Raw genomic sequence first — 13,450 nt, 5'->3', positions numbered from 1 at the left:
GGGGAGGAGAGGTGGGATGGTGGGGGGATCAAGGGTGAGGAAGTGAAATCGGGGGCAGGGAGAGAGGGAGGGAGGAGGTGTGTTGGGCAGGGAGGGAGGGAGGGGGTGCGTTGGGGGTGAGAGGGGGGGATGGGTTGAGTTGGGGGGGGAGAGGAGAGGTGGGTTGGTGTGGGGGATCAACGGTGAGGAAGTGAAATCGGGGGCAGGTAGAGAGGGAGGTGGTGTGTTGGGCAGGGGGGGGGGGGAGGGAGGGGGGGCGTTACTCTGTAGCCGCGCTACCGAGGTCGGGCTCTCACCGCTCCCCGCTCGAAGTCATCGTAGAGCGGCTTGTCGAGCAGTGTGCGCTCACTGTTGCCCTCGCTGCCCACCAGCGTCAGGAAGATGTAGTCGTCCGTGCCCGCGAACCACTGGTGGCCCGTAGACACCGTCACCGTGTAGATCATGGTGTGTGCTCCCGGGGTGGGTGCAGACTCCGGGCTGGGTGCTGGTCCGGATAAGGAGCTGGGCTGTGGGTTCTGCTGCTCAGCCGACCGGCGCCTGTGGGGAGGAGTGCCCCCGCCCCCCTGTGCCCGTCCCACCCCCCGTGTCCGTCCCTCTCCCTCTCCCTCCCACCCAAACACGCACCACCCTCGAGCCGCAGACACGACATTTCTGCTCACCTCAGACCTAAAACAGGTTTAGTTTATTGTCCATGTGTACCGAATAACAGGGCAAGCGTTAGTTTTCACAAAAGGCTGGAGTAACTCAGCGGGTCAGTCGGTTTCCTCTGGAGAAAAGGAAGAGTTGACGCTTCGGGTCGAGACCCTTCCTCTCCAGAGATGCTGCCTGACCCGCTGAGTTACTCCAGCTTTTTGTGTCTGCCTTCGGTTTAAACCAGCATCTGCAGTTCCTTCCTACGCGGTGAAAAGCTTTTGTGTGGAACTAACTCAGCGGAGAATCTACACGTAATTGCAGCCGAGCCATCCACAGTGTACAGATACAAAATGAAGCGAAGCATGTTTAGTGCATAGTCTAGCAATGTTACAAAATTTTGAGATTTTAAAAATGAAGTCTGTAATTTATCCCATCAGATAAAGCATAAAAATAAGTTTAATTTGACACCTAATTCACTTTCATATCTCAAGTATTTAAAAGGTTATGGCCATTTTCATACTCGGAAATGAGCATCTTGTTCCCTATTGATTTTCTATGGACATAACAAAAAAGTTGTGATCGTGAACAGTCAAAAGCCCATAACTTTCTTAAAAATTAAGAGAACTGAATGAAATTTTCAGTTATCATAGATTGAAGCATTCTGAAACAAATATAAAATAATCTTACTTGGATGACCTGAAATTAAAGCATATAATTAGTTAGTTACCTAATTGTAGCTAATTTCAGACTTCAATTACTAGATCTAAACATCTATCCATTTCTTAATAAATGATTAACATTTTTAAATAGCCTAAATGTCCAAATAATATTCACAAATAATTCACAATAAAACATGATTTTTAAATCTCATTTACATTAATTTATAGGCCAAATGGAAGGAATTCAGTGTTCAATTGCTGTAAATAAATGCCTATTTAAATCAGCTTTCCAGTGGGTCCCTGTGGAACGCGCTGGTTTAGAACGTTCACATTGCGGTAGATTTGTGCCCCAAATGCCCAGAAAAATACTGCGGGATATAATGGGCCCAAAATGAGCTACTCGCAATATTAAACTTTGTATAAAGGGATCTTTAGAAGCCCTTTTTAATGTAAAAATATACAACCTACCTTCTGTGGTTTGCTTTATGAGACCATGCGGTTGCTGGCGGTTGCGGGTTTAGAGATTGATTTTTAAACTACTATAACTATTATTCAAGGCCTTTAAACCTAATAATAGCTTTTGCGACGGGGTCTTCCAGCGATTTTTCGTTAATAATTAACTAGGCTGAACATCTTCGATTTGAACAGCCTAGAGAAAATCGCGTTTTAAACCCGCCCCCTCTAAACGGCGCCAAAATCGCGCACACCCGCAGCGGCAGATTTTCAAAGACGCTTCAGGTAGGCTTTGCAACATACCTACATAGTCCAGTAAAATCCAATTAAAGATAGTCGAATGGTCTCCAATGAGGTAGATGGGAGGTCAAGTTGGTGATAGTTGCATTATAACAGCTGGGAAGAAACTGTCCCTGAATCTGGAGGTGTGCGTTTTCACATTTCTGTACCTCTTGCCCGATGGGAGAGGGGAGAAGAGGGATTGACCGGGGTGAGACTGGTCCTTGATTATGCTGCTGGCCTTGCCGAAGATGGAGTCAATGGAAAGGGGGTTGGTTTGCATGAGGGTCTGGGCTGCGTCCACAATTCGCTCCAATTTCTTGCTCTTAGATGGAACTGTTCCAAAACCATGCTGTGATACATCCTGATAAAATGCTTTCTATGGACCACCTGTGGGAGTCAGACTGTGGTCCCTGGTTCAGGACTCTCAGTCAGGGAACCCCTCCCCATCACTAACCACCAGGATTCAATCCTGGCCGTGGGAGCTGTCTGTGGAGTTTGCACGTTCTCCCAGTGACAAGGTGGGTTTCCAAACCTGACTCAATGCTGTGAAACTCATGGCACCCAAGTTCCATCACAGCTTCTCAAATTTTGGCTGCATTTCAGCCCCACGCTCCTGATAGTTGGTCACCCGGTACAGAGGGGGGAGGGTCGGGAGTCGGTGGGGGGATTCTCCCTGTCGGTCTGCTCCTGGGCCTGGCCAAGATGGCCATTCGCGGGTCCAGGCAGTGGGTAGTTGATGGCCACACGGGAGTCGGCTGCCTGCCTCTTTTCCGGGCCTATGTTCGTGCCCGCGTGTCCCTGGAGAGGCAACACGCGGTTTCCACGGGGACTCTGGAGGCCGTCCGTGAACGCTGGTCGCCGCGGGACATCGAGTGTAATATTGATGATGTTGACGTTATTTTAATTTGATGTCTATTGTTTTGCAAACTGCCACTAAAGCAGTCTTTGGTTGTGATACTATGTATGTTTGTTTGTTTGCCTAAATTAAAGCACATGTACATTTATAACAAAATAAATAAATAAAAAGGTTCCATCACAGCGTGCTCTGAACCTTTAGCAACTTTAGACCAACCAGGCTGCAAGGTGGTGCAGCAGTAGAGTTGCTGCCTCACAGCGCCAGAGACCGGGAGAAATCGCAACTACAGCTGTTGTCTGTACGGAGTTTGTACATTCTCCCTGCGATCCTGTGGGTTTCCTCCGGTTGCTCCGGTTTCCTCCCACATAGCAGGTTTGTGGGTTAATTGGCTTTGGTAAAAATTGTAAACTTTCCCTAGTGTGTGTTGGATGAGAAGTGGGATAACAGAGAACTAGTGTGAATGGGTGATGGATGTTCGGTGTGGACTTGGTGGGCCGAAAGGCCTGCTGCCACACTGTATCTCTAAACTAAACTAAACTAAACTAAACTAGACTCAGTCAATGCACGGAAACACGTTTTTCATAAATTACACATCAATTCTACATTAGAGAAAGGAAAAAGACTGCAAAAAAGCCAAAGTACATTAGTGCAAAAAATACACAACTAGAATCGTCCATGTTGGTGCAGGAGGTGGGCTGTAGTGTCACATTGCCCAGGTAGGATTAGGTTGTGTAAATCAGTTCTAATCTGTATAGTTGTCGGATGGAGAGCAGAGGTGGAGGGAGCCACTGATAACGACGGATGTGAGGGGTGGGCCGATAGGAGAGGGTCCGGGGTATTGCCTCCACCGCCTTCAAGGTCGGCTGCAGGAGGTGCCCCTGTGATACAAAGTTTGTGGTGTGGACTTTGGACTTTGGTCATTTTCACACAGAGAGTGGTGAATCTCTGGAATTCTCTGCCACAGAAGGTAGTTGAGGCCAGTTCATTGGCTATATTTAAGAGGGAGTTAGATGTGGCCCTTGTGGCTAAAGGGATCAGGGGGTATGGAGAGAAAGCAGGTACAGGATACTGAGTTGGATGATCAGCCATGATCATATTGAATGGCGGTGCAGGCTCGAAGGGCCGAATGGCCTACTCCTGCACCTATTTTCTATGTTTCTATGTTTCGATGTTTCTTTTGTAAATGGTGCCAAAATATGACGACGTGCTTGTGTGTGCTGTGTAAAAAGAATTTGACCGTGCAGTGCATCTGTGATAATAAAGAGCCGATAATGTATCTGTTCCTGAACCTAGTGGTATGAGAGTCAAGCTTCTGTACATCCAGTCCAATGGTAATCACAAGACAAGGGCAAGACCCGGATGGTGGGGATCCTTGATGATAGATGCCACCTTCTTGAGGCAGCGATCCATGTAGATGCTTTCAATGGTGAGGAGCGCTGTGCCTGTGATGGACTGGGCTGAGTCCGCCACTCTCTGCATCTTCTTACGTTCCCCATGTGTGATGGAATTGCCAAACCAGGCCATGACGCGATCAGTGCATCTACTTGCACAATGGTTGTTGTTCCATCTCCTATACACTGGCTCATCACCACCCGAGATTTGACCAACAACAGTGGTGGCATCAGCACATTTATAGTTGGCAATGGAGCCGTGCTTAGCCACACTGTCGTGGGTGTGAGGAGAGTGGAGCAGGGGGCGAGGCACGCAACACTGAGGTGCCCCTATGTTGATGGTCAGTGAGGAAGAGATGTTGTTACCGGTCTGAAGAAGGGTCTCGACCGGAAACGTCATCCATTCCTTCTCTCCAGAGATGCTGCCTTTCCCGCTGAGTTACTCCAGCTTTTTGTATCTATCTACACTATCTGCTGATTGCGTAGAGTAAACTGGACACAGAAGGGACGATCACAAAAGGAGTGTTGGATTCAATCCATTCTTCTTTCGAGTCCATCTTGTTACAAATGTTGACCTCGCGGTCATCGTCCATCCTGAAAGTTTCCATCGACAATCAGTGGAAGCCATCACTTGTTGCGATAGATGATGGTGGTAGCAGAATTAGCTCGGGATACGTCCAGTTTCCAGCCCCGCCACGTGGACCCTTCTGCTCAATCCGTTATCACAGATGGAATCATTTTGGACACACACACAGGGAGAGCATGCAAACACCACACAGATAGCACCAGAGGTCAAGATCAAACTCCGGTCGCTGAAGCTGACATCTGCACTCACTGCTACCCCACCATGTAACGTATGTTGTATAATCGGTATTTAGTAGTCGTGTCACGGTGTCAATACGCATGAAATGAGTTCTGAGCTGCGATGCTTTGAGCTTTGGCTGATTTCACCCCATTCGTCCAAACCAGACAATAGCTGCCAGGAACACTCCCTGCAACTCCCACTAACCACAGCCCAACAACCAGGACCAGATCATCAGTAGTCAACTTGTTAACCAACTCTCAATCCAGGCGATGTTATCACCATCAATGCCATGTGCACCAGCAGTGTAATCCAAAAGACCGAAAATCCAAAAACCTGCGTTTAGTTTTAGTTTAGTGATACAGCGTGGAAACAGGCCTTTCAACCCACTGAGTCCACACCGACCAGCGATCCCCGCACATTAACACTACCCTGCACACACTAGCGACAATTTACACATACAACAAGCCAATAAACCTACATCTTTGGAGTGTGGGAGGAAACCAAAGATCTCGGACAAAACCCACGCAGTCACGGGGAGAATTTACAAACTCCGCACAGACAGGATCCCGTAGTCGGGATCGAACCTGGGTCTCCGGTGCCGCAGCTCTACCGCTGCACCACCGTGACCACCCACTGTGTTCTGCGTGTTCCCTTATTTACGCAACTAGTCAGATAACTTGAAGACTACAAGTGCCAAACTGGTTTTGTACACAGCTACAACCTGGCTTAGTTGTACTAGAGACTTTTTCATGCACCAATATTGATTTCTTTAATTTATTTAATTTTTTTGGTTTATTATTTAGTTAGTAGGACGGGTGCATGGATAGGACAGGTTTGGAGGGACACTGGCCAAATGCGGGCAGGTGGGACTAATGTAGCTGGGACATGTTGGCCAGTGAGAGCAAGTCGGGTCGAAGGGCCTGTTTCCACGCTGTATCACTCTATGACTCTATTATGTTACCTATAAGTTATAATGGTTATGTTGCTGCAAGTAAGAAATAATTGTTCTGAAATCCCGAAACGTTGCCTATTTCCTTCGCTCCATAGATGCTGCCGCACCCGCTGAGCACTTTTGTCTACCTTTGATTTTCCAGCTTCTGCAGTTCCTTCTTAAAGAAATTAATTGTTCTGGTTTTCGGTACATATGACAATCAAACATCTCGAGCATATATCCATAAGCTAAACATGATTTTCCTTTCTTAAACATATATTGCTATTTTCTAAGTATCTTGGCATCCCCTCCTCAATTACAGACTCCTGTGTTATCTCATTTACCGATGTCAGGCTAACATTCTCATAAGCTTGGCATTCCAGGCATAACAGGCATTCCTTGTTTCTCTCTCCCTCATTTTTTTAGATAGCAGGATCACGTTTCTACGTGTAGAAATGTGTAGAAATGTCCAGAATATTTTGATGAGGGAATAATGGTTTTGGTTAATCTGTTAAATTCCTCTGCCATTTTCTTTTTTCCCCATTTGTAAAGTCTCCTGTCTCTAATTCTAAGGGACTCCGTGTTGTCTGTGAACTTACCTTGGCACTCAAGTTTGACCTTGCTAGTATTTTCCTTTCCACTTACCACAGAAGGTCCTGCTGCCCATCTTTATGTTTTCCACCAGTTTGCTTCCTATTCTCCCTTCTCTTTACCCATCGTTTTTGGTTCTACATTGTCAATATTGTCCCAGTGCTTGGGCTCTCAGCTATTTCTAACTACTTTGTAAAGGGACAGAGGGCATGGTGGTTGGAGACAGAGGGTGGTGAACCTGTGGAATTCTTTGCCACAGAAGGCTGTGGAGGCCAAGTCAGTGGATATTTTGAAGGCAGAGATAGATAGATAGATTCTTGATCAGTACGGGTGTCAGAGGTTATGGGGAGAAGGCAGGAGAATGGGGTTGAGATAGATCAGCCATCAGTGAATGGCGGAGTAGACTTGATGGGCCGAATGGCCTAATTCTGCTATCATATGATCTTATGATCTTCTCCCACAAGGTAGAGGAGGGAATGACCACGGTGGATGGTAACCTTGACAATATTTCCAGACTTCCTGATGCAACGCACTGACCAGCGCTCATCCATAGAATAGTTCTATTCTACACACTAGGGATAATACACAGAAGCCAATTCACCTTCAAACCCGTATGTCTTTGGACTGTGGGAGGAAACCGGAGCACGTGGAAAAAACCCACGCGGTCACGGGGAGAACGTACAAACTCCATACAGGCAGCACCAGTAGTCAGGATCGAACCCGGGTCACTGGTGCTGTGAGGCAACAACTCTACCACTGAGCCGCCGAGCCACCCTAAACCATGTGGAACCATGATAGGGCGAGTGTATTCCATTCTCCAGGTGAACCTTGATCCTCAGTACTATTTCAGTGGTTCAATGGTAATTTATCGTCCCATGTACTGAGATACAGTGAAATTCGTTATAGGATACAGTTCAGTACATTACATTTATTACTATACATAAACACTTATATACGTTAGATAAGCATCTCAGATACAGTACACATGTACAGCAGTAGTACACTGAGACAATATACAGAGTCACAAGTTTGGCGCCATTTTCAAGCCCTGTTGTTGTTAGTGTCAGGGAACTTGACCTGACCATGAAGGCCCGTTGTCATGGCGACGTTGCAGGGTCGGCCTGGCCCCGTGTAGCCGTGGTGTCCTCCGATGCTGCTCCACCGCTGTAGGCCGCGTCTGGACCACACGCTCGGCCTCGTGCAGCGGGGACAGGTCCAGCCGAGCCCCAGGCTCCTGCAGGGCCTACCATAGCAAGCACCAGACTTACATCAAACTCATACTCTGCAGTACAAGACTGTTTGAAGCTGAGATACCAGCACTGTGGGGAATGAAGGGTGAGGAGGGTTGATGACATTGGGCAGGAGGGTCACACCACTGCCTGTTTCAGCTGTTGCAATAGCTCACACCCCTGTTGCACAAAGAAACATCTATTTGGAAACCATAAAAGAAGAAGTCCATCTGTAAAAATAAAGTTTTTTTCAGATATTTCCGCTGGTGCAACACATTTCTGTAGCTTTAGATAGTATTAATCAGCGTTCACTGGAGATAGAGGAGATATAACACAATATGTTACATCAGTAGCTTGACGTCAGCTCTTTCACTAACCTGTTCCGTTTTTCATTAGTCTTCGAGAGACAGAAGGAAACGAGCCCCTTGGCCCATCGAGTCTGCACCGATCATCCATCGTCCGTTCACACTAGTCCGATGTTATTCCACTTTCTCATCCACTCCATACACACTGGGGCAATTTACAGAGTGTCAACCTACAAACCCGCACGTCTTTGGGATGTGGGAGGAAACCAGAGCACCCGAAGGAAACCGGAGCACCCAGAGGAAACCCACACGGTCACATGCAGAACATGAAAACTCCACACATAGACCGTACGGGTGATCAGGATCGAACCTGGGTCTCTGGTGAAGTGAGGTAGCAACTGTACCAGCTGCCCCACTGTGCTGCTCTGTGCAGTGTAATGCCCCTGTCCCACTTAGGAAACCTGAACGGAAACCTCTGTAGACTTTGCGCCCCACCCAAGGTTTCCGTGCGGTTCCCGGAGGTTTTTGTCAGTCTCCCTACATGCTTCCACTACCTGCAACCTCCGGCAACCACCTGCAACCTCCGGGAACCGCACGGAAACCTTGGGTGGGGCGCAAAGTCTCCAGAGGTTTCCTAAGTGGGACAGGGTTAGGATGAAACTATTCAGAAAATGATCACACAAACTTTAAAGACCGCATGGATGTTCATCCCTGTCTGGTGAAAAAATAAAACGGGGAAGGCTGCTCAACCATGGCTAACGAGGGAAATCAAGGATAGTGTCAAATCCAAGGAAAAGGCATCTAAATTGGCCAGACGAAGCAGCAAACCGGACTGGGAAAAATTTAGAACTCAACAGAGGAGGACAAAGGGGTTAATTAAGAGGGGAAAAAAGAGCATGAAAGGAAACTTCCGGGGAATGTATAAACTGACTGTAAAAGCTTCTTTAGATATGTAAAAAGGAAAAGATTAGTGAAGACAAATGTAGGTCCCTTACAATCAGAGACAGAGGGATTTATAATGGGAAACAAAGAAATGGCAGAACAGTTAAACGAGTACTTTGGTTCTGTCTTCACTAAGGAAGATACAAACAATCTCCCACAAATACTAGGGGACCGAGGATCTAGTGGGAGGGAGGAACAGAAGGGAATTCACATTAGTCAGGAAATGGTGTTAGGTAAACTGTTGGGGCCTGATGGCAGATCAACCCCCAGGGCCCGATGGTCTGCATCCCAGAGTACTCGAGGAGGTGGCCCTAGAAATTGTCGATGCATTGGTGATCATTTTCTAATGTTCTCTCGACTCTGGATCAGTTCCTGTGGACTGGAGGGTAGCCAATTTAAGAAAGGAAGGAGAGAGAAAACTGAGAATTATAGATCAGTTAGCCTTACATCGGTAGTGGGGATGATGCTTGAGTCGATTGTGAAAGATGTTATAGCATTTCAAAAGCAGTGACAGGATCGGTCAAAGTCAGCATGGATTTATGAAGGGGAAATCATCCTTGGCTAATCTGATCTGGAAATTTTTAAAGATGTAACAAGTAGAATGGATACGGGAGAGCCAGTGGATGTCGTGTATCTGGACTTTCAAAATGCCCTTAACAAGGTCCCACACAAAAGATCAGTGTGCAAAATTAGAGCACATGGTATTGAAGGTAGGGTATTGACATGGATAGAGAACTGGTTGCCAGACAGAAAGCAAAGAGTAGGAATTACCAGGTCCTTTTCAGAATGGCAGGCAGTGACTAGTGGGGTGCCACAAGGCTCGGTGCTGGGACCCCAGTTATCTGCAATATATATTAACGATTTAGACGAGGGAATTAAGTTTGCGAATGACACAAAGCTGGGTGGCAGTGTGAGCTGCGATGAGGATGCTATGAGACTGCAGGGTCACTTGGATAGGTTGGATGAGTGGGCAGATGTGGATAAATGTGAGGTTATCCACTTTGGTGGCAAGAACGGGAAGGCTGCATCTTGTTATTGCAAGTATAACGGTGGTAGCAGGATATTCCCGAAGATCATAAACTGAGAAACAAATGACTCCCTACTGATAGTTCATATACGGCCCTGAATAAGTTGAATTTGTGTAAATTTCCACTCCATATTTGGTGCTCTGTATTCTGCCACTGTTTTCTGTATTTTTCCTCTGCGTTTGGTACTGCTAGTATACTTTCTCAGTGCTGGCTCGCAGGGCCGAATGGCCTACTCATGCACCTATTTTTCTATGTTTCTATGTTCCTACAATGATGCTGAAGACTTGTGCTCCACAGTTTAGTCAAGTGCTTGCAGTATCGCATCAACATTGCATCTACCCAGTGATGTGGTGCTTTGGCGAGCCAGGTATGTCCTGTCCACAGGAGCAGGGCAAATCCAACTCAGCCAACTACCATCCCTTTTGTCATCTCTCGATCATCTGCAGTCTCCTGTGTCTCCACTTCTTTCCGTGTGTGTGTACCAGAAAGTCTTTGCAATGAACAAAGAGGAGGACTCATGGAGGTGGGTATTTGGTTTCCATTTGTTATGCAGCATGACACCAGGCCCTTCAGCCCAACTTGCCCACACGCCGACCAAGATGCCTTATCTATACTAGTCCCATCTGCCCACATTTGGCCCATATCCCTCTAAACCTGTCCTATCCATGTACCTGTCCAGGTGTCTTTTGCATGTTGTTATAGTACCTGCCTCAACTACTTCCTCTGGCAGCTCGTTCCATACACCCACCACCAATGTGTACAATTACTGCCCAATTACCGCTCACCTAGATAAGCCGGGAAGCATTGTGAGAGTAGTGTTTTGTTTCTTCTCCAGTGCTTTTAACACCATCCGGCCTGCACTGCTAGGGAGCAAACTGACGAAGATGCGGGCGGATGCTCCACTGGTGTCCTGGATCACCAACTACCTGACGGGACAACCACAGTACGTCAGGCTACAGAACTGTGTCTCGGACATGGTGTTGAGCAACACAGAGGCCCCACAGGGGATGGTCCTCTCTCCCTTCCTGTTCACCATCTACACCTTGAACTTCAGATACAACTCACACCCCTGCCACCTGCAGAAGTTTTCAGGTGAGTCTGCAATTGTGGGTTGCATCAGTGAGGGGAGGGAAGCTGAATACAGAGGTGTAGTCAACCACTTTGTTGGGTGGTGTGGGCTGAATCACCTGAAGCTCAACACCGACAGGACTTAGGAGTTAGTGGTGGACTTTAGGAGGAGAGGAACACCCCTGTCAGTGCCATCTTCTTCACTGCCGTGTGCTGGGGCAGCAGGGCGAAGGCTGCGGACGCCAATAGAATCAACAAACTCATCATGAAGGCTGGCTCCGTCCTGGGGTCGGAGTTGGATTCATGGGAGGTGGTCTTGGAGGGGAGGATGCTCCTCAAACTGCGGAGCATCCTGGACAATACAGCTCACCCCCTCCATGACACACTGGTCAACCTGAGAAGCACCTTCAGCAACAGACTGGTTCCACCAAGATGCAGCACAGAACGCCACAGGAGATCCTTCTTCCCTGTGGCTATCAAACAGTACAACTCTTCACCCTTCTGTTGTGGGGTAGACTGAGACTGAGATTGCATCCCTCCCTCCCCCCCACCTCAACCCCCCCCCCCCCCCCCCCCCCCCCCCCCCATCACCCAACCTCTTCAATCTTTAAACATCCCCAAAGCTTTACCACTCGTCATTTTATTTTCATGTTTCATGTATTTTGGGTATTTTATGACTGTTGGCAAATTAATTTCCCTCCTGGGATAAATAAAGTTCTATCGTATTGTATCAGTCATCTCTAGATCATCAGCAAAGTGATGAAAGTGATAATCGATGGTGCTCTCAGGCGACACTTGCATCGCAACGCCCCGCTCACAGAAGCTCAGTTTGGGTTTTGCCAAAGTCACTCAGCTCCTGACCTCATGACATCAGTCCCACCATGGACAAAGGGGCCGAAATCCAGAGGTGAACTCTGTGCGCTCCGATTTCCTCCCACATCCCAAAGACATGTGGGATTGTAGGTGAATTGGCCTGTGTAAATGGCCCCTAGTGTATAGGCAGAACTAGTGTGATCGTAGGTCGACGCGGACTCGATGGGCCAAACGCTATCTCTAAACTAAACTAATTGCACTTGATCCAGCATTGCATCAGAGAGCCCTGGCTAAACTGGATTCAATGGGAATCAGGGGGAAAGCTCAGCTGGTTGGAATCGTAGCTGGGACAAAGGGAGATGGCTCTGGTGGTCTAACAATCATCTCAGTCACAGGAGCTCCTCAGGGAAAGAACCTAGGACCAGATGCTTCATCAACAACCTTCCTTCAGTCAGAAGGTTAGAGGTAGGGATGTCCGCTATGACTGAACAATATTCAGCACCATTAACGGCTCCTCAGATAATGAAGCCGTCTACAGACAAATACAGGAAGAGGAGTGTTTAATTGTTATCTACACTGGCTACAGCTCTTTACTTGCTACAAGTTAAAAACAACAAGACAATAGTTAAATATACAATAAATTGTATTTTATTGTATGTAAACCAGGCTATGACAGACATAAAAGGACACAAAGTGCTGGAGTAACTCATTGGTCAGACAGCATCTCTGAAGAACATGGATTGTCAATGTTTCAGGTTGAGACCCTTTTTCAGATTAGTGCAAGTCAAAGAATGCAGAGCAACCTTTGCTGTACAAAGTCCATATTGGTTTGTTGTTGAGATTGGTTTGTGGTTAGTGTTGTGCAGGGTGGTTCAAGAACCCGATGTTTTAATGAGAAGAAACCGTTCTTGAACCTGGAGGTAATGATTCCCAGAGACCTGCACCTTCTACATGATGGTAGCAGCAGATGCCAGTGTGGCCTTTAGAACATAGAATAAATAATACAGCACAAGAACAAGCCCTTCAGCCCACAATGCCTGTGCCGAACATCATGCCAAGACCCACTCTTATCTGCTTGCTCATAATCCATATTCCTCCATCCCCTGCATATCCATGTGTTAATCCATGTGTTAAACACCACTGTCGTATCTGCCTCTGTCACCACCCCTGGTAGTGTGTTCCAGGCATTCACCTCCCTCTATGTATAAAATTTGCCCAGCACATCTCATTTAAACTTTGCCCCTCTGGCCATAAAGCTCTTTGGTTTTTCCATCCTGGGAAAAAGGTTCTGACTGTTTGTTCTCCCTCTCATAATTTTCTATACTTTTAGCCACTTTATTTATTAGCTATCTCCTTGAGGCAGCACTCCCTATAGACGACTTTGATGGTGAGGAGGGCAGTACTTGTGATGGACTGGGCAATGTTTGTTAGTTATTTTAGTTTATTGTCACGTGTACTGAGGTA

At 47.2% G+C, this 13,450-nt stretch overlaps 1 protein-coding gene across 1 annotated transcript in view; it reads right to left on the bottom strand.

Moving 5' to 3' along the window:
• Positions 1-536, bottom strand: part of alox5 (arachidonate 5-lipoxygenase) — an 83,065-nt gene extending 82,529 nt beyond the window's left edge. Inside the window, exon 1 of the mRNA XM_033012456.1 lies at positions 297-536. Within this exon, the coding sequence (XP_032868347.1) occupies positions 297-443 (147 nt within the window). The 5' untranslated portion in view covers positions 444-536. The remainder of the gene's footprint in view (positions 1-296) is intronic.
• Between the last annotated feature and the right edge of the window lie 12,914 nt (positions 537-13,450).

Source organism: Amblyraja radiata, chromosome 37 (genome assembly GCF_010909765.2).
Source record: "Amblyraja radiata isolate CabotCenter1 chromosome 37, sAmbRad1.1.pri, whole genome shotgun sequence".
Lineage (NCBI taxonomy): Eukaryota > Metazoa > Chordata > Chondrichthyes > Rajiformes > Rajidae > Amblyraja > Amblyraja radiata.
The sequence above is the reverse complement of the archived record's forward strand: the minus strand, read 5'-3'. Positions and strand labels throughout refer to the sequence as shown.